We start from the raw sequence: 27036 nt of genomic DNA on the forward strand, positions 1-27036 counted from the left end.
CTTGTGGTCTAATTTCTTCCCTAGTGAATCTCAATTACTAGTGAATAGCTGAATAATTAATGTATATAAAGGTAAGGAAAGCCAGTTTGACATAGTTGTTAACAGGGCTTTTTTTTTGTCATAGAACGCCCAGAACAGAGTTCCGGCACCTTTTTGGGTTGGAACCTTGTAGGGTAGGCAAGGCGGGTTGTATAACGTGTGAGTTCTGGCACTTTTTTTTTTTTAATAAAAAAAGCACTGGTTAACATGCCAAGATAGAAACCAGGAGACATTTGAGTTCTAGTTCTGCCTTAGGTACAGCCTTGGCCCACTCACTCTCAGTCCTGGGAAGGAGGCAATGGCAAACTGCTTCCAAAAAAACTTGACAAGAAAATTGGAGAGACTAGTCCAAACAGTTGTCAGAAGTTGTCAGATTCAAAAGCAAAGAACAACAGCAACAAAAAAACCCGAATATAAAAGTAAAGGGACCATAGGGGACAAGTTCACTCCAGGAATTTCAGTATCAGAACTGTGTGCACCCATTCTTTGATAGATAGGCTTCTATTTTTTTCTCAAAGTTTTCTTGATTTAAAGCATTTTTGTTACTGTTGTTGTTAGTCCAATGGAGGTGAGAACCTTTGCTGGTCTACAATGAATCACTCTCAGATAACTTCCCTCCATCATATGAGACTCGGACTAGCTGGAATCTAGAGCGTCGTCATCCAGTTTCCTCACTTGCAGGAATTAAATCTGTGACAACTGAAACTACACTATTTTTGTTCAAGCCTCTACCAACCGGAAGTAGGCCTCGAGCTTGACTAGGAAGACTATGCCTCCCAGTACACATTGCAGCAGAAAAAAACGGAAGAGCAGTTCAGAAAGAGTTTTAAGAAAGGAACTACTACAGTCCCCAGCATGCTCCGCGCCACATTCCATTTAGAAAGGCTAAACCTCCGGGTTTCTCGAGAACTATTTTTCCCGTCGTGCCGCATAAGCACAAGACTAAAGCTTTCAAGGCTGCTGCGAGCCAGGGGCACCCCGGGAGTCGTAGTCTTCTTGCCCTTCGTGAGCCTGGTTCCAAGGTTCGTGGGGGCGGTGCCGCGGTGAGGATGTGGCGGGCGTGACGCCATTCTGTCCGCGTTGGAGCCGGGGCGGTCGTGACGTGGCAGAGAGCGAGCGAAGAAGAGCGAACTAGGCTCCCCGGACGCAGACAGAGCAGCCTCGGTGAGCGGACGCCGCCAGCTCCTTTCAGCGCCCTGCGGCAGCTCAGCGCCATCCGGAGAGGAAGCGAAGCGAAATAAAGCGAGCAGCAGGGACCGGCGTTCGGCTCGCTGCTCCTGTTTTCCCCTTCGACGCGGCCAGCACCATCCCGCTCGCTCTTTGCGCCGCAGCCCCAGCCGGGAGCCGCCATGGGCCTCACCATCTCCTCGCTCTTCTCGCGCCTCTTCGGCAAGAAGCAGATGCGCATCCTCATGGGTGAGAGGCCGCGTCACCGATTCCGCTCCCCGCGCAGCCTTTCCTCCTGGGCGCAGATCCGGGCAGCCTGCGGTGACCCCACCCCGGTTGTAACCGGCGGCCCAGCACGTTGCTCGGGAGACTGGGCTGCTCTTCACCGCTCTCGAGTCCCCCACGTAGCGGGGGTTGTCTGCTGCCTGGCGGGGCTTCGAACGCCTTGTCTAGGCGGCAGGGGCGCAACTGAGGCCGGAGGCAGAGGAAGCGGCCGCCGTGTCTTTCGGGGAGGCCTGAGCCGCCAAAAGAGAAAGGAAAAAGGGACAGAGAAGCGGGGCGGGGTGGAGGTTCGAGGTGGTGAGAGCCGGGATCTCAAGGATCTCATCAGGATCTTCCCGAGGAATCCACCTTGGAAGAAGGTTTAGGTCAAGGCGATTTCTCTCCAGCCCCCCCGGAGGCCCTGGCCAGGATGTGGTTTGTTTTCCGTGCGATGGAGCTTCCTGTGTTTCAAAATAAGTCTTAGGTCCGGTCCTTTGCAAAGCCCTCGTGGTTGCTAGGGTTCCTTTTAAAAACATTATTTTTTGTTTTATTTTTGTTCAATCCAAATGTTCTTCCGCACCAGGAAGAGGGTTGGAATAAAAGTAAGAGAAGAGAGGTACCCTAATGCTTATTAATAGGCATTCGAATCAAGATCGCCTACAGGTTTCTTCTTTTTTTTCTGACCTCTTCTCACATCGTTTCTAATTGCAAAGGCTTAAGTTGAAATGTTAACTGTACAAATGAATCTGTGTATGAGGCTGGACCTTTAGCACATATATTTTTAGTATTTTCTGTTGGGAGATAGGCTTTAAATTGAGATACTAAAAATACTTTTAGGTATTGACCTGAATAACAAGGAAAAAAAAACAGATGTTCGCAGAAAAGATGTATAAAAGCATTGGGTATATGTGCTGATAGCCTACAATATTAGTTTGAAAATTTGTCCTAAATATATAGTTGCTGTTCTAAAATAGCCATGGTTTTGAAGTCAGGTTAAATGAGTAAGTATGTGTATTTGAAATTGTGCAACTGATAAGATTTTATTTTGAATTATAGAGTTGTGCTTTCTCTTAGCATTTTTTGTTTTGTAGCTAAGGATAATATTTTGATAGTTTCTTCATCTAAGCTTAATTTTTTTTTAAAAAAATATTTCAGCTGCCTGAAGATGTTCTATTTATTCAGAAACCCCAGCATATGTTCTGAATCTTGTTTAATATATATCTTGAATTCTAATTTGAAAAATGAAAAACATGGTCTAGTTTGACTTATGTGTCTTCTCACACTACTAAAAGCCAGAAGAGAATATTGGAAACTTCAAGTTTTAGATTTAAACTAGTTTCAGTTTATAACTGAAACAGCAGTATTATAGGACAAATTTAAATAAGACGTTTCTGGCTACATATCTTTCAGTACTAAAAGTGCTGTCTTCCTTGGCTAGTTGTTATGCCAACTAGAGTTGAAAACATAGTTTAAAGTATGGCTTGTTGTACCAAATTAAACTATGCAGATCCAATGTTGGACACAGTAACAGATTTCTATTTATTCATTCAATGAAGAATGTATCAGACTTGTGCATACAGTACAGAAAAATAAGAGAGTACTGAGAGCATGCTCTTTCATGGATATTGTAGGTGTATCAGTTTGACTTTCATTTGCTGATGAAACAATATCCCAGTTTTTTACATTTCATATTAATTCTGCATGATTTCAAAACTTGTATTCACCAGGGAAATACTCTGAAAGCATAAAAAAAATATATGCAGTAGTTATAAAGAGAGTTAAAAGCATTTTAGGGTTGGGTTCTCTCCCCCCCCCCAAAAAAAAATTCTCTTCCACCAAAGTTTGGAATGCTATACACAAAACTCAAGAAAACTATTTCTTCTGTCAATAAAGAATGGGATATTTTAAAAATTGGGTTAAGCATTTTAGTGCCTATCTGAATTTTGCAGTACAATTGGGTATGTTGGAATTGTCTCACAGGGCTCTCCAGTACACGTGCAAACCCCCCACCCCCCACCCCCCCAAAAAACCCCAGAGCTCATGCAACCAAACTTTCTTTTCTCTGTCTCCCCTCAGGTAGCTTCAGAGGGTTGAGTGGTCCCTTTGAACAGAGCAAGCTGTATTATATAGAGAGGCATAGTTGGAAAAACTCTTCTATACTGCAATCATTGGATATTACCAATGCTTGGCTTCATTATAGCACATTATTATTACAGCTATTATAATCATTGACTTTATTACTAAACTAGGTGCCAGTCTTTAGGAAATAATATTGATCTGTTTTAATATTTTTTAAAAATCATGTAAAAATGCTCAGCCGTAATTTTTCTTATACAGCTTCAGCTTAACTGTTCAAGATATTCTCAATAATGACAAAGTTGTTCCTGTTAATCATCTGTTTTAAATATATTTTAAAGTATTTCAGTCAGTGACAGTACCCTAGATAAGAACCTTCATTTTAGTCCAAAGTATATTTTTCACTTTGGTAAGAAAGAACGCTACTTAAGGTGTAGTTTCAGAAGCTTAGGTGCCATGAAAAAAAACATACATAGTTTTTTTATTTATGGTGACATCTCTAAAGGCCTTTTCCCTTTTTTTTTCTTGAGAATGCTGTATATCTGATTTCTGGATGTGGGATAGTGTTATCACACCATTTTCAATTTTCCTGCAGAGCTGTTCACTTCTCTACCAAATTCTAACCTCCCCCCCCCTTTATATATTATTTGCTTATTCCAGCCCTACCTTATTTTTCACTCTGAAATATATTCTTCCAAATTAAAAACCCCATGCATTACATTTTTATAAACGAGGAAGGCTTGCTTTAAATATTCTTAACTCATCAAAAAGTAGAGTGTAACATCCCATTTCTATTCCCATGTACCTCTCTCTAGTCCTCTTGTAAGAGCATCTCTCAGTTTACACATCAAAAATGGTACTGTGAGAGGGGGGAAAATAATGAACTTTATTTTGTGAGACTAAATGCATCAAATAATAGAAGACTTCTGTGTGAAGAGTTGCCACTGTAAGGAAGAAAGAAAAATCTGGGAAAGATTTCTTTGAAGGAAAGATGGGCATTTTTGCAAGATATGCTGAGCCATAAAAGTTAAGTTTGCTTCAGCTCAGTTCTGCGATTCTTCCTTATTTTAATAACAAGCTATAGTTTCAGACTTTGATTCTGTACTTCAGCCATGGCTCAATTTGAAAGTTAAGTAAACTATATGAGAATTAACTAGATGATTGGATTGCATGCAAATCAAAAACATACCTTCATGGGCATATGGTTGATGTTATAAAGTAAAAAGGGCTGTGGCAAGAATTTGACTGCCTAGTGCCTATGTAGAACAATAATAGTTTTTCAATTGTTGTTTTTCTTTGTATAGGGAAGTCCTAAAATTAATGCAGTATTCTGGACATTTTTATTTTTGACCATGCTACATCATTGTCTTGAAAATCAGGAAAGTCCATCAAATGCCATATTTAGATTTTTATAAATTTTATACATTTTGTTCATATGCAAGAACTGCTTTTCACATGTTTTCACAAACTATATATGAAATTCTAAGAAACATTTCTTTAAAAAAAAAAGCATAAGAAAATGTGAAGGCCCAGCATCTAATTTTGTTTGGTGAGAAAGATTGAGAAGGCTTTCTGTTGAGCATAATATAGCCTTATTTTTTTCTTATTTCCAGTTGAAATTCACATTCCTTCATCAAATAGAAAGAAGGGAATAAAAATATTCTGATTTCTGGTGTCAGCCTACCTTAGCATATGCAAGTATTTTATCCGAGTTAGGAATGATTAAGCCTGACGTTTGTATCCCCAAAATATAAAATTTCATATGAAACCTTGGTTTAGATCTTAAAACTTGTAACTTTCACCTTGCAATTGCATGTAGCGTTCACATTTGGGAGGTTAATACAGAATCTGCTTGAATTGTTTATGACAATCCTGTGCTTTATACTACGTACTTCTCATACTAAGCATTTGTGGATGCATAAGTCTGCAGGGGAAAGGGGACAATATACACCAGGGGTGTCAAACTGCTGGCCTGCATGCCGGATGCGTCATGCCAAAACCGCGCCCATCCCATTGCAATGGAAAAAAAGTTGCAATACGCCGCAACACGACATGTGACGTTGCGCGTTTGACCCCCCTGGTATACAGCCTTTTTTAATTACAGTTATCAGGATCCCCAGCATGCTTACTAAATAATTATTAAAAGCTATGTGTAAAAGAAACATAATTTCCAAGCTAATTCTTAGCATTCTGTTGTATTACAAAATATCTCACATCTCTCAAGGATAGCAACATGTAATGCAAAATTTTGTGAGTTCTTGGAGCTTAATTTCTTTATGCAAAATTGTCATGTTTTATGTATTTTAATATCTAATATAATTCAGCCTCGGGCTGAAACTGCATTATTACAGTATTTATTGTATTTATAAGTATTTATAAGATATTTGTTTAGCATTACTGCATTTTTCTAAATAAGGCTCAGAATGCAAATTTGCTTTTATCTAGACAACCTATGTAAAAATATAGTATGTCTTTATTTTTTTAAAAAGGTTAATTGAAAAACTCTTAAGGCTAACATATTATGGTTACTCAGCATGGAATGCAACTCATATGAATTTGAACTTTATAATAACATGCATTTCAATAATACATATTTGTTTTTAGGGGGGAAACACAATTTTAGTATACTTCTGCAAATCTTGCATTTTTCTACAAGTATGCTAATATTTCGTCCCTCCTCTTCCCCCATGACCCTATTTCAAAGATGTTAGCAATTTTTTTAATACTGATGTTGCAGGGAGAGCTATGGAGAGGTTTTTTTTCCTATAATAAATCAAATTTTATCAGTGTTGACTGGCACATATTGTTGTCCATTTTTATTCAGACTTGCCAATTGCCAGTTCATAGTTAATTCAGTCTTGTGTTGAAGAAACTGGCAATCTTCTATTTGGGAACTAAAAGGATACAAAGCTGTATCAGATGACCTAGAGACAAAAAATAATATTGTAAGCTATATTGAATACCAGATCTAGTGAACCAGAATTAATGTTCAGAATTCTTGCTTTTGATATTTAAGTCTTTCGGTTAAGCAGCAGGTCCAGAAGTGAGACCAGTTACAAATCTCAAAATAAGAAAAGAAATTGCAAAATGAAGAGGGAAAATAAATTGTATTTTCATCATATGATTTAGAGTACAATTATGATATAATCCACCCTAGGAGATGGACAAGGAACATTTACAGGATACAAAATCTATTTTGAAAAAACACATGGCTGAACTTGTTGTAAAAAGTGTGAAGAGTGAAAATTGGCTTTATTGTTTTTTTCCCCCCTAGTTGGCTTGGATGCAGCTGGAAAAACCACAATTCTCTATAAACTCAAGTTAGGAGAGATTGTCACTACAATTCCAACAATTGGTAAGAATTTAGGAATATATTAATTTGTTAATATTATTGATAATAATGTTAATTAAGTTTAGGTTTTTAGGGGAATTTCAGTTTGTCACAGTATATGCTTGAATGAAATTTCTAGAATATTACACTCTTTATGGTACATTATTATTGAGCTCATAAATTTTATGACTAAAGATAATCCCAACAAAGAGAAATTCTAGAGCCAGAGATGAAAATGTCAATGGCCAGAATACCATTTTTCCTGCTACTCGTTTGCTTCCAAGATCAACTTTATTCATAATAATTCAATAAAAGAAGCCCAAAGAAACAACATTGAAAAATGTTCTACAAGCCAAGATAAAAAGAAGAAATCTTTGTTGTATTTCTTTTGTGTTCTAGCACAATAATTTTTAAAAAACAGTTAAACAAATTATGTTGGGTTTTTTTAGCTCTTTGTGAATATATTTTGTTTTTGTCAGGTTTATATAATACCATCCCCACCCCTACATCAATCAGCTCTTTAAGCATTGAAATGCCCTTAAAATTAGCTAGTTTGTATAATACTGCAGTTTGATATCATTGATATTTCTGATAATTATAACTTTCTTATTTTTGTTTAGGCTTTAATGTGGAAACAGTAGAATATAAAAATATTTGTTTCACTGTTTGGGATGTTGGTGGTCAAGATAAAATTAGACCACTCTGGAGGCATTATTTTCAGAATACACAGGTAAGTCCTAGCAAGTTATTTATTTTTAAACACTCATTGAATTAACTCAATAACTCTCAGTTATTTAGGATTCAAATAATATCCTTAATTTTGCTTTATTTCATGGTGCTATGTAAGTCAGTGTTTCCCAAACTTGACAATTTTAAGGCATGAGGACTTCAACTCCCAGAATTCCACTGCCAGCGTTGCTGGCTGTGGAATTCTGGGAGTTGAAGTCCACATGCCTTAAAATTGTCAAGTTTGGGAAACACTGATGTAAGTTAACGCATTTAATTAACTGAATTATTTTATGTTTGTTTTTATTATTTCATTTACCTGTACTTGTTTATTGTTCGGGACGGGATCCTATAGTTAAAACCAGTACAAAAAGTGTCTTGAAGATTATGATGTTTCTCCAGATGCCAGCAAGATAGGTCAAGGTTTAAGGATTTTATCTGTGATGTCCTCATCGCAAACATAGGTTCCTTGGGCTTATGATTCTGCAAGGCTGAAGAATTAACTACAACAATGTGGACGTATAGATATTTGGTTCCCAGCATTTCTCAAATGATTGGGAAGGGAAACTGCAGGATATAGTAGCTGTCTCATGTCACTTACATAGTTGTTCTCGTGAGCTGTGCTCCTCTTCCAGTCTTGTGAGCTGAGGCATTGGACATTGTTTCCATTCTTTTCCATCAGAGGGCAGACTATTAGATATAGTCCTCTATGCTACTATCCCCTCAGAATAGAATTGTTTTGCTATATACCTTAATGAAGAACTTCAGTCATGATGGGCAAAACTATATTTGGAGCAAAAATGGCTGAAAGCATAAGTGAAACTTCACAAAAGACAGCAAGGGCCATTTGGTCCAGCGCTCAGTGCAGGAATGGAAACTAATTAGTCCAAAAATGTAACCGTTTGAAAGCTTAAACTAAAAAAGAAACCTTATGGTATCATTTAGTAGGATTGTTTGATAGAAATAGTAGTCTGGAGATGCATTCTTTATAGTCGGCTAGAGCAAGTTGCATCATTTTGCAAATACTGTTAATTCATTTGTAGCTGAAGAGATGGTTTTTCATTGAAAGCTATAATATATTGCTAAAGTTTGGATATACTTCATTTGCTTTCCTGGCTCTTTTGAGGTATTGGCACCTAGGAACAGATGGCATGTTAAGAAAAAAGCTTGATACTTTGCATGGTTTCATATTTGAAACTGTTTTGGTGGTAAAGATATATGAAATCAAGACAGAATTGACTTGTGTCTTTTTATTTATTATCGTCTCACTATATTAATATTTTTCCCCCCAGGGTCTCATTTTTGTGGTAGATAGCAATGACAGAGAGAGAATTCAAGAAGCAGCAGAAGAACTGCAGAAAATGGTAACTTTTAATCAGAATGTAAACATCTTGCATTCCTTTTGTCAATTGCATCCAGCCAGGTTGGATGGCCATGTTCTTGCTCCTCATATTCAGTTCATTCCTCCATCCATAGTTCATTTATTTTGACATTTAGTTGTAATCATTCACAATAAGGACCAAACTACTATTTTTTTTACTATTGGCTATATTTTATTATATTCAGTCACAATCATTCAGCGGTGATTCATTCTTGACTCTTTTTCTCTTGTTTTATTGCACACATTTCTTAAGTGATCCAGTCCCACAGCATTCGGCCTACTTTTATGCTTCTCCTGGTGTAAAAAATAGATGCAAACATGCATTTATATAAAGCAGTTTTCACTTTTAGAGAAACATTTTGTGCAGTAGTGCACATATAGCCCCATTATGTTTCTACCAGCATTTGTACATCTTGAGATTTCTTCATCCATTTTTCCATTTTTAGTAGACATTCTACCAAGGTACCCAAACTCATTTAGTTGCTCCTACTTGTCACCATTTATGTATAACTTGGATTTATTCATACCGCTTTCTGTTGTTTTTTGATGTTGCATTTATTCATCAAATGTAAAGCTGCTTGACTTCCTAAAAATTCTAGGAGGCGTACAACATTAAAAATAGCAATATTAGTTTTCAGATTCATTCTCTTTGTTATATATTACTTATCTAATACTTTCTGCAAATCATTTAGATTTTTCAGCCAGCAACATGGCATCTGAATACAAAAGTACATGCTCATTCATATTCCTACATGCCATGCATCTAACAGCTCTATCATTACTCTTTAGAAATGTATCCATAAATGCCTAAAACAGTCAAGAGAGCTTCAGGGTTGAGCATTTGAAATATGGTTCATTTAATACTCATACTTTATTTCTATGATATATAGGTCTTACAACATTCAATAACTTAACTTCCCAATCAGACATTCACATAACATGCTCTCTATGAATGTCCAATAAACTTTCATTCTCACCTGAGTACCTTTTTCAGTGAATGCATTTCCTAATGTAGAAAACTAGTCTGCATGTCTGCATTTGGCTCACTGTCACCTTTGGCACCATTTCAGTCAGAATTCTGCCAAGCATCTTCCCAGGGACACTTAACCAACTAATTCTCCCTGTAGTTTTTGCATTCATGCTTGCTCCCTTTTCCTTTTGCAAAGAGAAACAATAATAGATTCTCCCAAATTTGAGATAGAGATGAAGCCTTTATACATATGGAAAATTAGTTCCGCAGTCATTCTACATCAATATTTCAACATTTATCTAGTTATACTACTTATACCTGCAACTGCTATTTTTTCAAGCTGGTTGTTGTATTTTGTTACTTTTCATCAATTTTTTCTTGGACAATGCGGTAATTTGGTGATATTTGTGACTGAACACCATTTGGCGAAATAAAGGAAAAATACAGCCTCTGCTGTTGTCTTCTTCCTTTGCAGGTTTGTTTGTAAGAAACTTAAAAGAGGGAAGTTATAATGTTTTTTTTCCCCTTTCAGCTTCAAGAAGACGAGTTGAGAGATGCGGTGCTCCTTATCTTTGCAAACAAACAAGACTTGCCAAATGCCATGGCAATCAGTGAAATGACAGATAAACTAGGCCTTCAGTCCCTGCGTAATAGAACTGTAAGTACTGAAATTTTGTACATTCAGTGAAACTTCTGAATAAAAACCTGGCATTTGGTATAAGTTTTTGGGTTATTGAGTGGGGCAGTGTTTTCCTATTTTCTTCAGAAAACAATACCCAAATGTCTGTAAGTGGCACTTAATACTGCAAAGGGAGATTGGCATAGTGTTTTAGTCAACCCATTTTCCTGCTAATGCGTATATGTCTATCCACTCAGATTCAGACCTTTGGTTGCAGCCCATCAGAGGTTTCTGAATTTCAGTTTCAGCTATCAGCACTAGCTGTTCTAAGAGGAGTTGATACTTTAACGAGTGAAATATAACAATAAACTGCTGAGCTGAATTATAATTCTATTTTTAGAGAAAGATTGTATTTTTTATGTTAAGAAATAAATCATTGATACGATCATAATTAAGATAATTCTGATAGCATAATTGTAATTACATTTAGCAGTATTTGAATTGGTGTTTGTTTTAGGACTGTTTTTGTTGATATTTCCATGTTTCCATGAAAATAAGACCCGGTCTTTTTTTTTTTCCCTCCAAAAGAGGCACCAGGTCTTATTTTGGAAGGGGGGATCTTTTCCACTTACCTTGCGGCAGTGCCACCGACAGCCCCGCCCAGCCAGCCCACTTCTGCAGCCGAAGGAGCAGCTTTATTCTGCAGCTGAGAATGGAGCTCAGGCTGCATTTCACTGTCAGAAGCCTTTCCGGAAGGCCTGTGCAGCTGAGACCCGAGCTATGGATTGAATCTGTAGCTCGGTTATCGGCTGCCCAGGCCTTCCAGAAAGGCCTGTGACTGCGAAGTGCAGGCCTGAGCATCATTCTCAGCTGCAGAATGAAGCTGCTCCTTCGGCTGCAGAAGAAGTGGGCCGGCAAGGCAAGTGTTGATCCGTGGGAGGCCTGGCTGCAATGGTATGCTCCACCCCCTTCCCCCCCAGCTTGATTTTTAAGCATGCGCCTCGCCTCAAAACTAGGGCTTATTTTCAGGGTAAGTCTTTTGGGGAAGCACAGTATAATAATTTTAACAAGGGCTATGTTTATATTCATCTATAATCATTTTGGCCTACTGTGGAAAGAAGAGTACTATGAAAATGAAGTAAGTCATTTGATTCATTCAAGTTAAAACTCATGCTATCTTTGACTATAATTCTACATAAAATATTTCTTTAGAAATTAGTAATTGCTGGAGATGATAGCAGTACAGAGGCTGATTGCATTTGCCTTCTTCCAGGATGTTTTTTGACATTCCTGCCTGTGTTCTGGTTTATTATTGCTTACTATAGTGAGAGACATGGGAATTTGCCCTTTATTTCAGAACTGAAATGTATTCTCAAGAACAGTACCGAATATTAAAATATCACTTCTTTCTGTTCTACAGTGGTATGTTCAGGCTACCTGTGCTACACAAGGTACTGGTTTATACGAGGGACTTGATTGGCTGTCAAACGAGCTATCAAAGCGTTAACTGCAACTGGATGACTTTCGCACCAAGGACACGTTTGATATAAGTGGTCTAGGCTTGTTACATCAAAATTAGCTGCATCTTGGTTAATATACAGTATCTGGAACTGATTTGGGCAGGATATTACAGCATTTTTACTTATTTTGTTGCCAATTATTGTTCTCCAAGCTATATGTTGCCAAGGTAACAATAGGCTTGGATTAAAAAGAGAAACTCCTTAATTTGGAAAAAGTGTATCTTCTGATTTTTCCTTTTCTTGTTAGCCTAAATGCCTGACTATAGTTGTGACTTTGAAATCTATTGAATGCTTATTGAGCCCCAATTCAATTTAAGTATATTTAAGACCCCCTCTTATCTCTTAAGTTACCAATACCTTGTTTCATTCCATAAGACAGTCTGCTGACTTAATCTACCATTCCATTTATATTTATTTCTCTCCCTTATAAAAACACTTCCTGATGTTGCCAAGAATTCTCTAAAACACTATTCAAATCTTCTGCACTGAGGAACATTTTATTAACTTCCCTCCCAATTGACCCACTTTTGCCTTTGTGTGAACTCAGCCTAATACTTACTATGCTGGTTGCAACAAGCTCATTGGAGTTTTTAAATATTCAGCAGATTGTCTCTTTTTTTTCTTTTTGCATGTTGCTTTCAGTATCAGCCTGTTTTGCCCAGTGTATAATAGTTCTGCTAAAGTTTTACTGTTTATTGGTGAACATATCTTCATGAAGAGATTTTGAAAATTCTTCAGACTTGATGGATTAATTTCTTTATAACCTATTCAGAATTATTCCTAATTAAAATGATACAAATGTATAGCTTTGTGTATGCTCCTTGAATTTTACGTTTGTGGAACTGATAATATGAATGTGTGACAGATTCTTTTTCAATAAACGGAGTTTTTTCTGTACCTTGAACACAAACAGATCTGAATAGATTTTGAATTGTTTTCAATTTGGCAAAAAAATTAAGATGGGCAGTTAAAGTTGTGTACAACATAACTGATTAATTATCAAAGGTAAATCCTGTAAAAGTGTTTTGAAGCTGTAAATCTAAATCCTTTTAAGATGTCCAGATATGAGAGTACTTAGAGTTCAGAATGGTAATAAAGTTCAAACTGCCCAAAGAGTCTGTTTCATTAATGATTGACAGAACACTTTGGTTTGCTAGTAATTGTCCTGCGAGTTCCTTCCACGTGGTCAATTATCTGATGCTTAGATAGCGCTTAATTTGGAAACCTTTGTATATCTCTGCTCAAAAATCTGAATTTTTAAATTTCTTTTAATCTCAGTTATAACTGGCACCACAAAAATGATGCATTTAAAACTGAAATTTTAATTTATTGAATTACTTTATATCATTCAAATAATTCTCAAAACTGCTAAATTGACATAATAATACATTAGCTGCATACTTCATATTAAGCTATATCTTCTCAGGCTTGTTATACTTTTGACAAAATATGGTATTTAAGAAATTAGCACAATTGGGGAACTGCCATCAGTACTTCGCAAAAATGTTGAGATGTAATAGCGGTATGTAGTGTCGACAGAATCCATATTTCCATCTACCTCTTCATCCTAGTCATTAATAAAAATGTTAAGGAACATTGGTCTCCTGACTGCATGTTTGGCAATCCATTTGATGCCTTTTCCAGTTTTTTTTACTTTTGATTATAAATGTCCAGACATGTATGTATACATTTAATAATCATTCTATCTACCCAAAGGTTGTAAGATATTTTGGCAAATACTTTACTTTTACAACATTCCTCTATCTACTCAGAAAATTATTGGTTCAAAAAAATAAGACGTATTATTTAATAGGGCTTGCACAGATCAGCATTATTTCTTTGGCTCATGTTCTCATTCCAATCTTAATCAAGCAGGAACACTGATTATTGCTACACTATTCAAATGAGGAAAAACTAAATCTGGTGCTCAAACCCCAAAATAATTTTTTAAAAAACAAATAGCTCATACTGCATTCTTTCCAGTTTGTATATCTGAGAATATCAGTATGCTTGAATATCCTTACAAGAAACAAAAGAGATTTAATTTTTTTTAAAAGATGCTGTTCTGAAGGGATAAATTTGCATTTATATCATGGCTTATGGCTGAAATACTACTTCTTGCCACTCAAAATGATCAATGTTGATTATTGCAGCTTATTATATCATTATGTTAAATTGTTTTATCTTCTAAGCACAAAATGTAGGGGGTTCAGGATAGTGTTTTTTTTTTTAAATTGCTATATGCTTCCAAGCTGCATCTCATGATTTTCCAAAGGATTCTTGGATTCAACCATTTTAAAGATGCAGTTGATAACGGCAGAGCTTTGGATGTACTGCCTTAACTCGAAAAGCTGAGATACATGCAGAAATGTATCATCCTTGAAAATACTCCATGTTGAACTCTATAGCAGAGCCAACATCAGACTAGGAAATAGGTTTTGACGTTTGTATTATGTCATAAATTTGTTTTATGATGTTTATATCATAAAACATTTATAGAATTTGCCGAATTACAATTTCGCAAGAGTCATGGGTCCCAGTTTTTGGACGCATTCTGTAAATTAGCCCATTTGAGCTACCTTGATTCAAAATATTTAGCACTTTGTTGCATTGTTTTGCCCAGTTAAATGTTATAGGAATCAGAGCTTTAGTAGTATATAACACGACAAAATGAATATACTGTAGTAATCTGGTTAGGCAAATAAAGGATCTAGAAACTACATAAATTAACAGGTCTGACAAACAAAAATGAGCTACACTGTATTCATATGGGATACTAAAACATGGTTAATCAGATATTCATTAAATTTATCTAGTTTAACGATCTATGCAAACTGATATAAAAAAAGCCGTAACTATGGTTGCATGACCTTTTGCCATAATGCAGCTCGCGATAACATAGTCTATCTTACACAAATTAGGGCAATGAAATGGGGTGCCCCATTATTAGTCACAGTTAACATAAGTTGCGAGAAGTAGACCTAGCACTCATATGATCAGGGACACATATCAAACAGTTAAATAATCATTTTAGCTAGTTTATGTATTTATTTGTTTTATATGGCCACCTATCTCAAATTCGTAACTTTGGGCAGCTAACAAAGATTCAGGATTTAATGGTTCAGGATGCAAAACATGTTTAACCAGGTTACTAGCAATACCAGTATCTTGATCACATCTTTAGATAATAAAGGAGACAGTTTACCCTTGTACACAGGATTAACAGTTGAGTATCTTCTTAACTAGGTCTTGTGAACTGGTCTGGAAGAGAGTTAACTGGAGCTTAATTACTTTTTCTAGCCTCCATCAGACACAAGACACTAGAGAGGCTTCTCAAAGATGAGGCTGCTGCAGCTACAGCATCTCTTTTATTACTTCCCTTTGCTTAAAATGAAATACAGAAGTGGGAGAGGAGGCAGTTGTCTTCCACCCAGTCTTTGTTGCTTAGACGTTGCTCAAACCATGAAAATTCTTTTTTAAAAAGCTTTCCAACACAGAAGGAAGCAATAGTCCTTAAGCTCCCCTAAAGGTGGATTACAATTAACCAAAATCACCACTCCCTAACAAAGTCAGTCTCTGCCCAAGCATACCACAATATTACCACTATTATTTAAACCCAAATTATTTTGGTTTCTTTGAATAAGATCTTTCCCAATAGTGGGAATTGCCAGAATATTTTTTGAATCTTTAATACAGTCTTATAAAGACAAGAGTGGATATTCCCTCAACATGTCAGTAGTGACTGATAGATAAATATTAGTTTAAACAAACCAGTCTTACTCCTTATTTTAAAAGTCATCTAAAAATGAAGTAGGACAATGATAGTTTCAAAATGTATTGATTCTGTTCATTAACAGAAGAATAATACAGCACTAGTACATAAGAACGCTGTTATAAAAAGTATGACCACTTACAAAGAATTAAAAATGAGATATAATTGTGATCAAAGAAGCATTTCAACTGAACTTTTCACAAGTAGCAGACATTTCAGAAAATAATTATTTCCACTTTATATCACATATTAGTGCTATATGATCTGATGGGTGTGAAACACTTGGTAAGGCCTGGTGGGTAGTTACTTCTTCGTGGCTTGGCAGTGGAATTACCTGTTCAACCTCCAAAACATTTGCATCAATGAAAACATAGTCCAAACATCCATGAAAGCCTCCAACGTAATTAGTGTAGGCTGGTTCTCCACAAGCACTTTTAAGACTGAACTGGTGGGCTAGAGACATAGCAAACCGTTGCTCTTTAACTTCTGAATCCCAGCTCTCATGATCTTCGGTAATACTACCGCTATTGACAAAAGTATATGTTCCAGTTGATGGCGTGGCATTAAAATCCCCACAGAGTATGAGAGGTGTAGCAGGATACATGTCATTGATCACATGCTTAATATGGGATAATGCTATTGCAACTTGAATTAGACGGATATTTTCACCTAAAAACAAAAGAAAGCAAGGACCGTTATGTTTAGTCAATGGCTCTTAAGGTTTCAAATCATTTCATACCCAGTCTTAAGATTTTTTTTTTTTTTTAAAGTAAAGCCCCCAATTTGAGTTTGACTCCCGACTATAACATGGAAATGGTTTGCCATTGCCTTCTGTTAGGACAGGGCTTTCAAATTTGTAACTTTCCATGTCATATTGGTTAAAGCATGCCATGCTGATGTACAGTTGCATGGTGGAAGCCAAAATAGGTCAGCAGCTTGCAAGTCTTAGTCGGGCATTATGTTTTCTCCTCTGGATAGAGGATGGCTCTGCACCTAGGATGGAGAGGCTGACACATATACGGAGATATTGTCACAGCTCAGCCTGGAGCTTGTCACCTTGCCAGCAATAGCAAGAAGCTGCAGGGATGACAGGAGCAGGGGGTGCTGACCCTTGCTGTTGTCCATGAGAAATGGCACAGGTCCATTTTGGGAGACGGTGACAGAACCAGGCGAGAGGCCAAACAATTCCCTTCAGAAGAGATTTCTCTATAAATAATTTTGACTAATGATTTTGCTTTTAGTGATTTTTTGGTTATTTTGTTTTTAACTTTGTATGCAGTTCAGAGTCATATATGTAAGACAACAGCTATACAAATTTACCAAACAAATAAAAATCTCATTCCTGGAAATTATTCTTTGTTCTGTTGTATCCTAGTCTCATTCCAATTCTACAATCAATCACCTGGCACTTTACTATTCCAAATTCTAAGACCTTTTAATTTTATTTACATACACACATGCAGTCTTAAAACCCTGATCCTCTTTGGGCTGAATCAAATCTGGATTGAATTCTTTCTAAATCTTTAGACTTCCTTCACTCCTTCATAACCCACGATGCTGCAGTCACTTGTGCTGTGTCCATCAACAGGATGCTGGGTAGAAGACATCGGCTGTCTATTTTCCTTTTGGGAAGGCTGCAGCTCAAAGGCACTTAGCCTCTACCAATGGTTGGGTAGTACAACTGTCACTCAGTACAGCTTACCGGCACCCAGATTTTCCGGCTTCTTGGACTTTTCTATTCTGCCATCATCTAACACAGTGGTTCTCAACCTTTTTAATGCCACGACCCCCAACCGGTCGTAAGTCGAGGACTACTCAACCGGTCGTAAGTCGAGGACTACTCAACTGGTGCAGCACCGTTTGCAGAATGGGACTTTTGGCGGGCTCAGCAGGGCAGAGACAGCCTGGACAATTCCTATTGGCTTTTGAAAGCCAATAGAATTAGACTCTATTCAAGAGAGTCTATTCTATTGGCTTTCAAAAGCCAATAGAATAAAAGGGAGTAGCACAGCTAAGGAAAAGGGGGAAAAAATGGCGGACTGCGTTGTTTGGCGACCCCCGTGAAATGGTCGTTCGACCCCAAATGGGGTCCCGACCCACAGGTTGAGAACCACTGAATTCTAACACCTTCCTGCAGGGTTATCAGAGCTAGTTTCAGTGCTAATGATGTTCTTGCAGCCATTGCTGGTCCCTGCATCTGCTGATGATCTGGCTGACATTCTACTCTGCTTCCCCTGGCAGCTGGCACTTGTCAACTGCTTCCACTGCTATTGCTTTGCTGATTTTGCCGGTTTTGCAAATTGTGGCCCACAATTAGTTATTCCTCTTGGCTCAGCTCCCGTGCTCCCAATTCTTTCTTTACAGTACTCTTTTCCTGTACTTTCTTCAACTTTTTGCTATCTTTCTCTTTGTTTCTTCCAACTTCCTTCTTCAATGTTCCTTTTCTCTGACTCCTTCAGTTTTCCATGCTTTCTCTTCCTTTCTTCGCAGCAATTTCCTTTTCAAATAAGTATAGTCAAGGAGAAGGAGGAAGTGTCAGCGTTCTTTTGCTTTACATCCCTCCTCATACTACAGAATGTATTTAATAAATTTTAGCCTGCCTAATAATACTCTAAAATTGAGCTACATTTGCAGAATTATATATAATACTTAAGAGGAAGTGAAACATGCAAAACTAAAGACAAATATGTTTTTTTTTCTTATAAAGAGAATTACCGGGATACATTGTAGCAATTGCCTCTGTTAAGCAGATAAATCATCCTAAATTTCAGATGTCCAAACACAAGGGTTATATGTTGTGATTCAACAATTACCAAACTAGATATTCATGTTCTAGTTAATGAAAAATATGCCAGGCTGTGGCAAAAATGAAATGGTGAGAAAAATAGCTGTTTTGCAATAACATTTCTGATTTAATAAACTTATGAAAAGCTCACTTGCACTCATTAGAGCAGACATGTCAAACACAAGGCCCACAGGACAAATCCAGCCTGCCATGTGGTTGCGTCTGCCCCGCGGAGCTGCACTGGAAACAGTGAAGGACTGGCCTGCGACACCTCGGCCCAGCCCAAGCCAATCGCTCGCTGATCTACAACCTAGTGCCAGCCATCAAAGCCAGAACGCTCTCAGACTTAGATCCATGAGGCAGCCCTGGAACCAGTGACGGGTATCTCTGCCCCGCGCCCTGGGCACGTGTCCAGGAGGTGGCGAGCACGCAGAGTCCGGTGTCCCTGCTGGCTGACTTCACCCAGGATGCCTCCTGTGCGCACACCCAAGGGGCGGGGCAGCCCCTCACTGGTTCCAGGGCTGCCCGGTGGATCTAAGGCTGAGCACAAGAGAGCAAGGAAGGAAAAAGAAGGAAAGAGGGACAGGAACAAGGAAAGGAGAATGAAGAGGGAAGGAAAAAGAAGAAAAAGGAGGAAGGAAGGAAGGAAGGAAGGAAGGAAGGAAGGAAGGAAAGGAAGGAAGGAAGGAAGGAAGGAAGGAAGGAAGGAAGGAAGGAAGGAAGGAAGGAAGGAAGGAAGGTTATAATGAGAGGGAGGGAGGGTCTGAGGGAAGTCCTGCCTTAGCACATGGCCACAAGCAGCCCAGCTGCCCTTTCACCATCCCTTGTCCCCTCCTCCTGATCTCTCCTGGTGGTCTCCCATCCTATCGATGAGGATGCTTTGGTTACAAAGCCAGGTTTCCTCGCAGGGAGAGGGAGTGGGCCTCCCTCTGATCCACACATTTTGTCCTCCAGCACACACCATGAGCAACTTGGCCAAGGAGAGTGAGCCAATCAGCATCAGCCTTCAGGAGGTAAGTGCAGCCGGCTGTCCCCTTGGGAAAGGCTGGACTGGGTGCTTGCCCTCCACTGCCCAGGGCTCCAGGCAGCCTGCATCACTGGGGATCCTCCGCATGGCCTGAGAGGGACAGCAAGGCTCCTCTGGTGGCGAAGGATATGGTGCTCGCCCTGGTCTCACCTTCCTCCTGGGATCCCCCCCCCCGTCTCATCTGGACCACCACAGGTGCCCCCTTACACAAGCAATGTTGAGCTGATCTCCCCCACCCCGAGGTCAAACACAACTCTGATGCGCCCCTCAATGAAATTGAGGTTGAATCCCTGCATTAGAGACCTTTTTTATTCCTCTCTGAGAACACTTGCAGCCTCTAGTTAACACTTCTCAAGGATTCTTGTGATAATTTCAGTTTGAGACCCCATTCTAGACAGTTCTTTGAATTTCTACTCTACCTGGAATTTCCTGATGGTTTCTTTCCCAACTAATCTGGTCTTAGTCTTTTTTTTTTTTTTTAACAAATTTCACTGGTTTTCCAGTTTTACATTTAAGTATTCGGAAAGCAGCATGGTGACTGGGTAATCAGTGACTGTGCTTAGTCTTTCAATGTCAGGCGAGTGCTGCCCCCGGCTTGAAGTTGACATTAAACATTCCCTGAATTAATCCAAGCATTTATTCTTTCCTACTGCAATACACATCCCAAAGGAGTCAAGTAATTATTCTACAGGTAATCCCTGAGTTACGAGTGTTCACTTAGTACAGGGGTCTACAACCTTAAGCCACTTGGACCCATTTCCCAGAGAAAAGAAAACACTGGGAGCTGCAAAACTTGCATGCGCATGTGCGCACGAGGGGGAGAAGCTTGATTGAAGAGTTTAATTAAAAATAGAGGCTGCTGTGCATGAGTTCGTTCTCTCTCTCTCTCTCACTCTCACTCTCTCTCCCCTCTCCCTCTTTCTCCCCCCCCTCCCTCTATCCGATCTTCTGCTCACCTGACAAGCTGGCTTCAAGCTGTTCTCCAACAGACTGGCTCTCTCCTGCCCTTCCTGTTTCCTGCAGAGACGCAGCCTAGGCAGAGCCCGCCCAATAAGCTTGTCAGCTCGTCAGAGAACAGGGTGAAGCCACTCTCTTTTTTATACACACACAGAGAGAGAGAGAGAGAGAGAGAGGTAGAGGAAAGAGAGAGAGAGAAAGCAAGCGCAAGTGTTTCTCTCTGTCTCTGCAAATGGCAGAGGAGGCTAGGAGCTGCAGGAGAAGGCTCAAAGGGCCGCATGCGGCTCCGGAGCCACAGGTTGCCAATGCGTGACTTAGTACCTGTTCAAAGTTACGCAATAAGTGCCCCCTAGTGTTTATGAGCAAGTCCCGAAATTAAGAATGTTGCAGCACCACGGCACCTTACAAATGACTGCAGAGGCTCTGTAACATTCACCCTATTCCCCCCACTCCCCACAACTGCTTCTCCCTCCCTTCCTGCTATGCCAGACTCACTTATATTGCAAAGATCTGCCTCCTCTCTGCCACAGTTTCTTTGCCTTTGAAGGAGAGGAGTCGATGGAAGCTCCTGGGTGCTGTAATATCGCACGAGTTCAGGCACCCATCCTCTTGCAGAGAACGGGTCCCTGAAGTCTTGTGAGATCCCGGACTCCAGAAACTTTCATTCTCCCCACTCCAATGTTTAACCAGTCTCCCTCTGGGTGAAAAGTGTTTGGGCATCTATGAGGCACTTGGAAACAGAGTGATTCGCTCCATTTCCAAGTGCCCCATAGATGCTCAAACACTTTTTGCCTGGCCAGAGAACTGACAGAGACTGGAAGCTTCGTCTGCTTTCAAATGGGGCGCTTGGAAATGGAGCAATTCACTCTGTTTCCAAGTGCTCCATCTGCATGCAGATGAAGCTTCCAGTCTCCAGCAGGTCTCCATCCAGGAAAAAAGTGTTCCAGTGGTGGTGGAAAGGAGTTGGGGGGGGGGGGAGCAGGAGACAGGCATCACACTTTTCACACCCAGGAACTTTCATCGACTCTCCCTCAAAGGCAAAGAAACAGCGGCAGAGAGCAGACAGATCTTTGCAAGATAAATGAGTCTGGCACGGCAGGAAGGGAGGGGGAAGCATGAGGTATCTTACTTAGTGGGTCAGCGAGGCCTTGGGGGCCTGTTCCATCACCAGGCCCTCCCATGATCCTCCCCACCCTGAGATACTTCATATGCACTTAATGAATCCCACATTCAATTACTGAATGCGTGGGTGAAAGCAGGAAGTGATCTCATTCAAGGTACAAGATTCATTCCTATGAATCCTCGAGTTACAAATGGAATGGGCAGGCTACATTACATTCGTAACTCGAGGACTACCTGTATTTGCTGTTCAGTGGTGACATCATTTTAAAACACTTTATTCCATAGTATTCAAGTATGCTCCTATTAGCAATAGATCTTGTGCATCATCCACCTATGAACAATACAAGAATAGACTTCCTTGGAAACCACTGCTGTTCTTGCTTTAGTTTAATAAGAATGTTTCTGCACATGGAAAGAACCTCATCTTATCCCTGTGGCAAAAACCAGCACCACAGAGGCTTCCATTCTGCAGTTTACCAATTCTCAATTTATATCCAACTCCAGAATCCAAAATACAAGATAATAACCTGCTTAAAAAATATCAGAAACAGAAATTACCTTTTGGGTGCCAAAACAAGTGAGTGTTGGCTACACAAATCTTTCTCGAAGAATCATTTTGAGACTGAAGGACAGAAACCTGTAAGAAAAATGTTCATGAATTCTGATACCTCACAATACTGTATATAGTATCTAAGTTAGGGAAATGATAAAGAGCATAGTGGTTGGAATTCTTTCCAACCTCTCAAAAATAGTTTTGTCGTAAGACACAAGTCTGGTAATAAAGATGAAAGGGGTGTCTTTAAGTGAGATGTCATGTTTGCTTTGTTCAATAATCACATTCTTGGCACTCCTGATTGTGAATAGAACGGTTATCTGCCAGAGGGTTTCCACAATATGTGAAGCTGAATATTTTTAAGAGCAAAAAGAGTTGTTTATTGGAGGGATTCAGTTTGGTGCAGGGCTTAAAGTCTCAGGCAGGCAGCCCCTATGTTCTCCAAAAGACTCAATTCCATATAGAGCTGAAATCCTCCAGCAGTCAGCCTTTTTGCTCTCAGAACTACTTCCCTGAGGGGTTCAGCTCTATGTGGACACTGACAGCACGTTCTTTCAGCCAGTTCCAGAGACCAAAAGGAGTCCTCTCTGTAGGGGACAGCAGCTTGCAATCTTCTCTACTGCCTTCTTGATTTTCTGAGAAAGTTGACAGAGAAGACTGCAAATGGCCATCATTGTGGGGCGTTTGGCAACCAGTCCTAAGTGTGAACAGGTTGTCAAGCACCCAAATAATAATCACATGATTAGAGTGTGTGTGCATGTGTATGAGTATGTGACATTTTGTAATGGCCATAAGTGCCACCCTTTTTAAACAGTCATTGAACAAATAGTTGTAAGTCAAAAACTATCTGTAGAGAACTCTGCAACATTCCAAACTACTGCCCACCTTTTTCTTCCATAGTAATATATTAGGATATTTTTTCTCCATAAACCCGGTTGGCTCCAATTCATTTCATACACAAAATCTTTTCTTCACACACCAAATTTGGGCCCATTCTATTTTATTTTTAGGGAATTATCCTGCTGATGGACAAAATCCAGGCCCCTTTACATAATTGATTTCCAACATTTGATTGGGTTGAAAAGAATAACATGATATCTGAAGGCACGCAGCATATGGCTTTTGAAGTTGCTTGCAATCCTTACTTGCATCATCCCCATTGCATGACCATGAAGGGGGTAGATTTACAAATGGAGCAGTCAGCAACATTTCAAGCCACAGTACAGCTGCCCCTCTGGGAAAGGCACCTCAGATGAATGCTGTCTGGATCTGTTTTTCTCTGCATCTCCCAGCCAGATTTTTGCACTCAATATAATCTTTTCCAACTTCTGTCCCATTTTTTTTTTCTGTTTTCAGAGAGTTAAACTGCTTTAAGATACCAAAAGATGGGGAATTGAGATAGTTTTGGCTTTGAATGTCTTAATGAAAGTCCATTTAACTTAACTGGCCATGCATTTTCTTATCTTCCTCTAGTTATCCCACCATTCCCCTTAGACAAAGGAACTAATAAGGCATACCTGGAGAGCTGATGATCGCTTAAGCAGGCTTTCCTCAACCTGCGGGCAGGTAGCTACCTTGTCCCGCAATTCTCTGTGCAAGGGATCTTCAAGCAGAGCCTGATTGAAGGCAATGTCGTGCTGACTAAGGAGACTGAATTTGTCCCTTCGGTAGAAAGTGGCCAGGCCCTCGTGCTGTCTCTCTTTGATCCGAAATAGCCCCTCCAGGCCGAAGGCATCAAGCGCAGGCCCCAGGCTATCCACAAAGACCGACTTGTCTACCTCCTGTAGGCAAATAATGTCGGCGTTGTAGCCGGCCAGTTCTTTTTTGAGCAGGTTTTGCCGGTAGTCGAGCTCCAGCGAGTAAGGAGCACAATACGGATAAAGCACGGTCCGCGAGAGCTCAGTCCTGGCGTAGATGTCGGCCAGGATATTATAGGAAACCATGCGGATAAGTCCGGGCACCGTGACTTTCTTGGTGTAGAGATGCCGCGCCTCGAAAGTGCAGGCACCCGGGCCAGCCTCCACGGGGCCTACACTTTCCAACTCGCGGGGCAGCCCGTAGCGCCGCTCGCCGTTGCCCGGGATGCACACGAGCTTCAGGCGGCGCCCAATATGCTCGTTGGTCGGCATGAAGACGCGCTCGGAGCCGGCTGGGGCTTCCACCCAGCTGTTGCTCGCGGCGGTCGACGCAGTCTCAACCGGGTCGATCTTCTCCTCGTGATACCAACGGAAGAGGCAGTCCTGGGCAGAGCCGAACTCGACTCGGAGCTTGGGGCACACAGGGAAGCCAGCCATGAGCGAGCGCGGAAGCTGCAGCTCGGTCAGAGTGGGCGGATTGCGCTCCACGCGGTAGCTGGTCTCGCCAATTTGCAGCACCGCCCCGTCCTTCCAGGCCTCCTCGTTGGGCACATCCTCGGCCACGGCTTCCCCATCCTGGGAGAAAAGACGAACCGGGAGGAGCTCAGAAGACGGCACCGGCGTCCCCGGGTCTGCCTCGGCCTGCGTCTTTTTGCTCTTCTTGGCCTTCTTGGCCTGGCCTTTGCTGACGTTGTTGGCGATGCGAGCCAGCGCCTGGCCGAGAGGCTCCGTTTGGTCTCGGCGCAGATGCCGGGTCTTACCGTCTTGCAGCACGATAGAAACGCTGAGCTTAGGCTCCGCCGGGACGCAACGCACCACAGCCCGCTCCATGGCGGGAAACGTCCCGGTGATGGTGGGCAACCACCAGTTCAGCCGCTGTTTTTTCTGACGCCTGAACAGGGGAAGGACCTTCAAAGTGCCGAGCAGACGCCGCAAGAACCCGTGGCTGACACCATTCATTTGCTCGTCTCCTCGTTCGCCCCGCAGCACAGAACCACTTGGACTACCCTGCCCAGCTCCGCGAGGGCCAATGAGAAAACTCGCAGGCAGGGAATAGGAAGGAGGAAGCGCGACCCGGGAAAGGAAACGAGCGATTGCCGGAAATTGCGCCCCGCCCCTAAGGGCTGATTCAAACTAGGTAGAGTGACAAAAGTCAGGGGAGGAGAATGAAGGACCCGGAAGATGGCGAAGGTGAAGATTCTCTTTAGGCGTAGCCCTGAAAGTATGAAAGACCACTGACCGGAAATAGTCTTTCTTCGTCAGCGGTTTGCCGTGTGCTAGCAAATGAGCCTTGTGGATTTGTTCTTTTCTCTATCCCAGAACTGGATGAGTGTTTGGCGCTTGGGAATTTGGTGTTTTAATAGAGGATAAAACTATTAAGTAAGGCCAGGTGCAAAAACAATGGATAGATACAAAAACTCTGCTGTCTTGACTGAAGCTTAGAAGCAACATGCCTACTCTACTGTTATCTATTTATGCAATAAAATCTGAATCTGTTATGCCTGTCAGGAGCTCTAAAGAACTAATATAAAGAGGCAATGGAAATGCTCTTTATTGTTAATGTTAAACAGTGGCAAAACACTTAAGCATATGTTTTTAACAATTTACTGCAAATTAAAAAATTAGGGGCAAAGAAACTGAAGAGGGACTACTTTTTTAATTATTTGGTAGAAGTAGAAATTATTAACTCTATTTTACTTGGAAAGTTAGTTTACTTTAGATATTGCTGCAAATTAATTAAGTCTAGTAATAGTTTTAAATTAACTTGAGTCCTAGTAACCAGGTTAGAAAACAGGAGACTGGGAATTCTAGTCTCACTTTAGGCATGAAAGCCGCAGCTGGATGTCTTTGGGCCAGTCTCAGCCCAATCCACCTCACAGAGTTGTTGGGAAAATAGGATGGAGTATTATGTATGTTTGCTGCCTTCAGTTATCTATAAAAATGAGGGATAAAAATTAAAAATAACTTTAAAGACCTGTCTATGAAAGTTTTCTTAATGCTGCAATTTTCTGAATCTGCACACATATGTAAATTAGATACACATTTTATACAATGTGCACCTTTAATCTGCATAAATAATGGTGGACAAATTTTTTTGACCCAAAGGGTACAAAGGGCACTGAATAGTTGTCAGATATGATGGAATAGAGCAACTATGATAAATTAATACTAATTGATCATTTATTCAGTCTGTATTCGCCAAGAGTCAGATTTATCCATTATATTTGTTATGCTCAACTTCTACATCTGAAACAAATTCAGAATGCCAGTCATTGAAGTTCAACTATAGATGACAGCTGTTGTCTTCCTATTCAGCTTCTGAGCTTTCCAGAGATTCATTGTAGGTAATAATGGACATACCTCTGACCTGTGCTGATAGAGCTCTTACATTCATGTCAAGGCATTTCACAAAAAAAATCCTTATGTACTGTATACAAAGATGCCAATGTAATTAGTTGAGATTCAGATGGATAAATTTAAATTTCAAAAATAGAGATGAGGTAGCTTTCATTCCAACCAGTTGTTTCATTTGTTTCAGTATTTGTATCTAATATTTCTATACTTGGGTCATGAACAATAAACATTAGGAAATGTATAATAAAACAAAACAAAGTAAAATACAAATAAAAAACACATCAACAGCATTTTATGAATATATTCTAGGAAACAAGTCATAGAAAAAATATTTGCACTGATAAAGTAATTTTATTTGCATATTTAGAGAGCAAAGAAATAGTTAACATTCTTAGAAGACTGATAAAAAAATTCTCATTTATTCAAGTTATATTTCTATTGGCAATAAAATATCTATATTTGGTTTAATCACATAATAGTTTCTATATTGTAATATGTATTTGCACAATATAGCTTAAC

General features: G+C 39.9%; 2 protein-coding genes across 2 annotated transcripts; one reads left to right on the forward strand and one right to left on the reverse strand.

Moving 5' to 3' along the window:
• The first annotated feature begins 1086 nt into the window (after nt 1-1086).
• On the forward strand, nt 1087-12893 carry ARF4 (ADP ribosylation factor 4). The gene is made up of 6 exons (XM_039348126.1): nt 1087-1455; nt 6818-6898; nt 7495-7604; nt 8893-8964; nt 10484-10609; nt 11991-12893. Exons 1-6 carry the CDS (start codon nt 1389-1391, stop codon nt 12075-12077), a joined length of 543 nt encoding a protein of 180 aa, XP_039204060.1. The 5' UTR covers nt 1087-1388; the 3' UTR covers nt 12078-12893.
• On the reverse strand, nt 12713-26157 carry PDE12 (phosphodiesterase 12). The gene is made up of 3 exons (XM_039348124.1): nt 23824-26157; nt 22312-22390; nt 12713-16531 (listed from the first exon to the last, which is right to left on the reverse strand). The coding sequence occupies exons 1-3, from the start codon at nt 25120-25122 to the stop codon at nt 16089-16091; spliced, it is 1821 nt and encodes a 606-aa protein (XP_039204058.1). The 5' UTR covers nt 25123-26157; the 3' UTR covers nt 12713-16088.
• Nucleotides 26158-27036: the final 879 nt, after the last annotated feature.

The sequence above is a fragment of the Crotalus tigris genome, unplaced genomic scaffold (genome assembly GCF_016545835.1).
Source record: "Crotalus tigris isolate CLP2741 ecotype Arizona unplaced genomic scaffold, ASM1654583v1 scf7180000018122.1127207, whole genome shotgun sequence".
Lineage (NCBI taxonomy): Eukaryota > Metazoa > Chordata > Lepidosauria > Squamata > Viperidae > Crotalus > Crotalus tigris.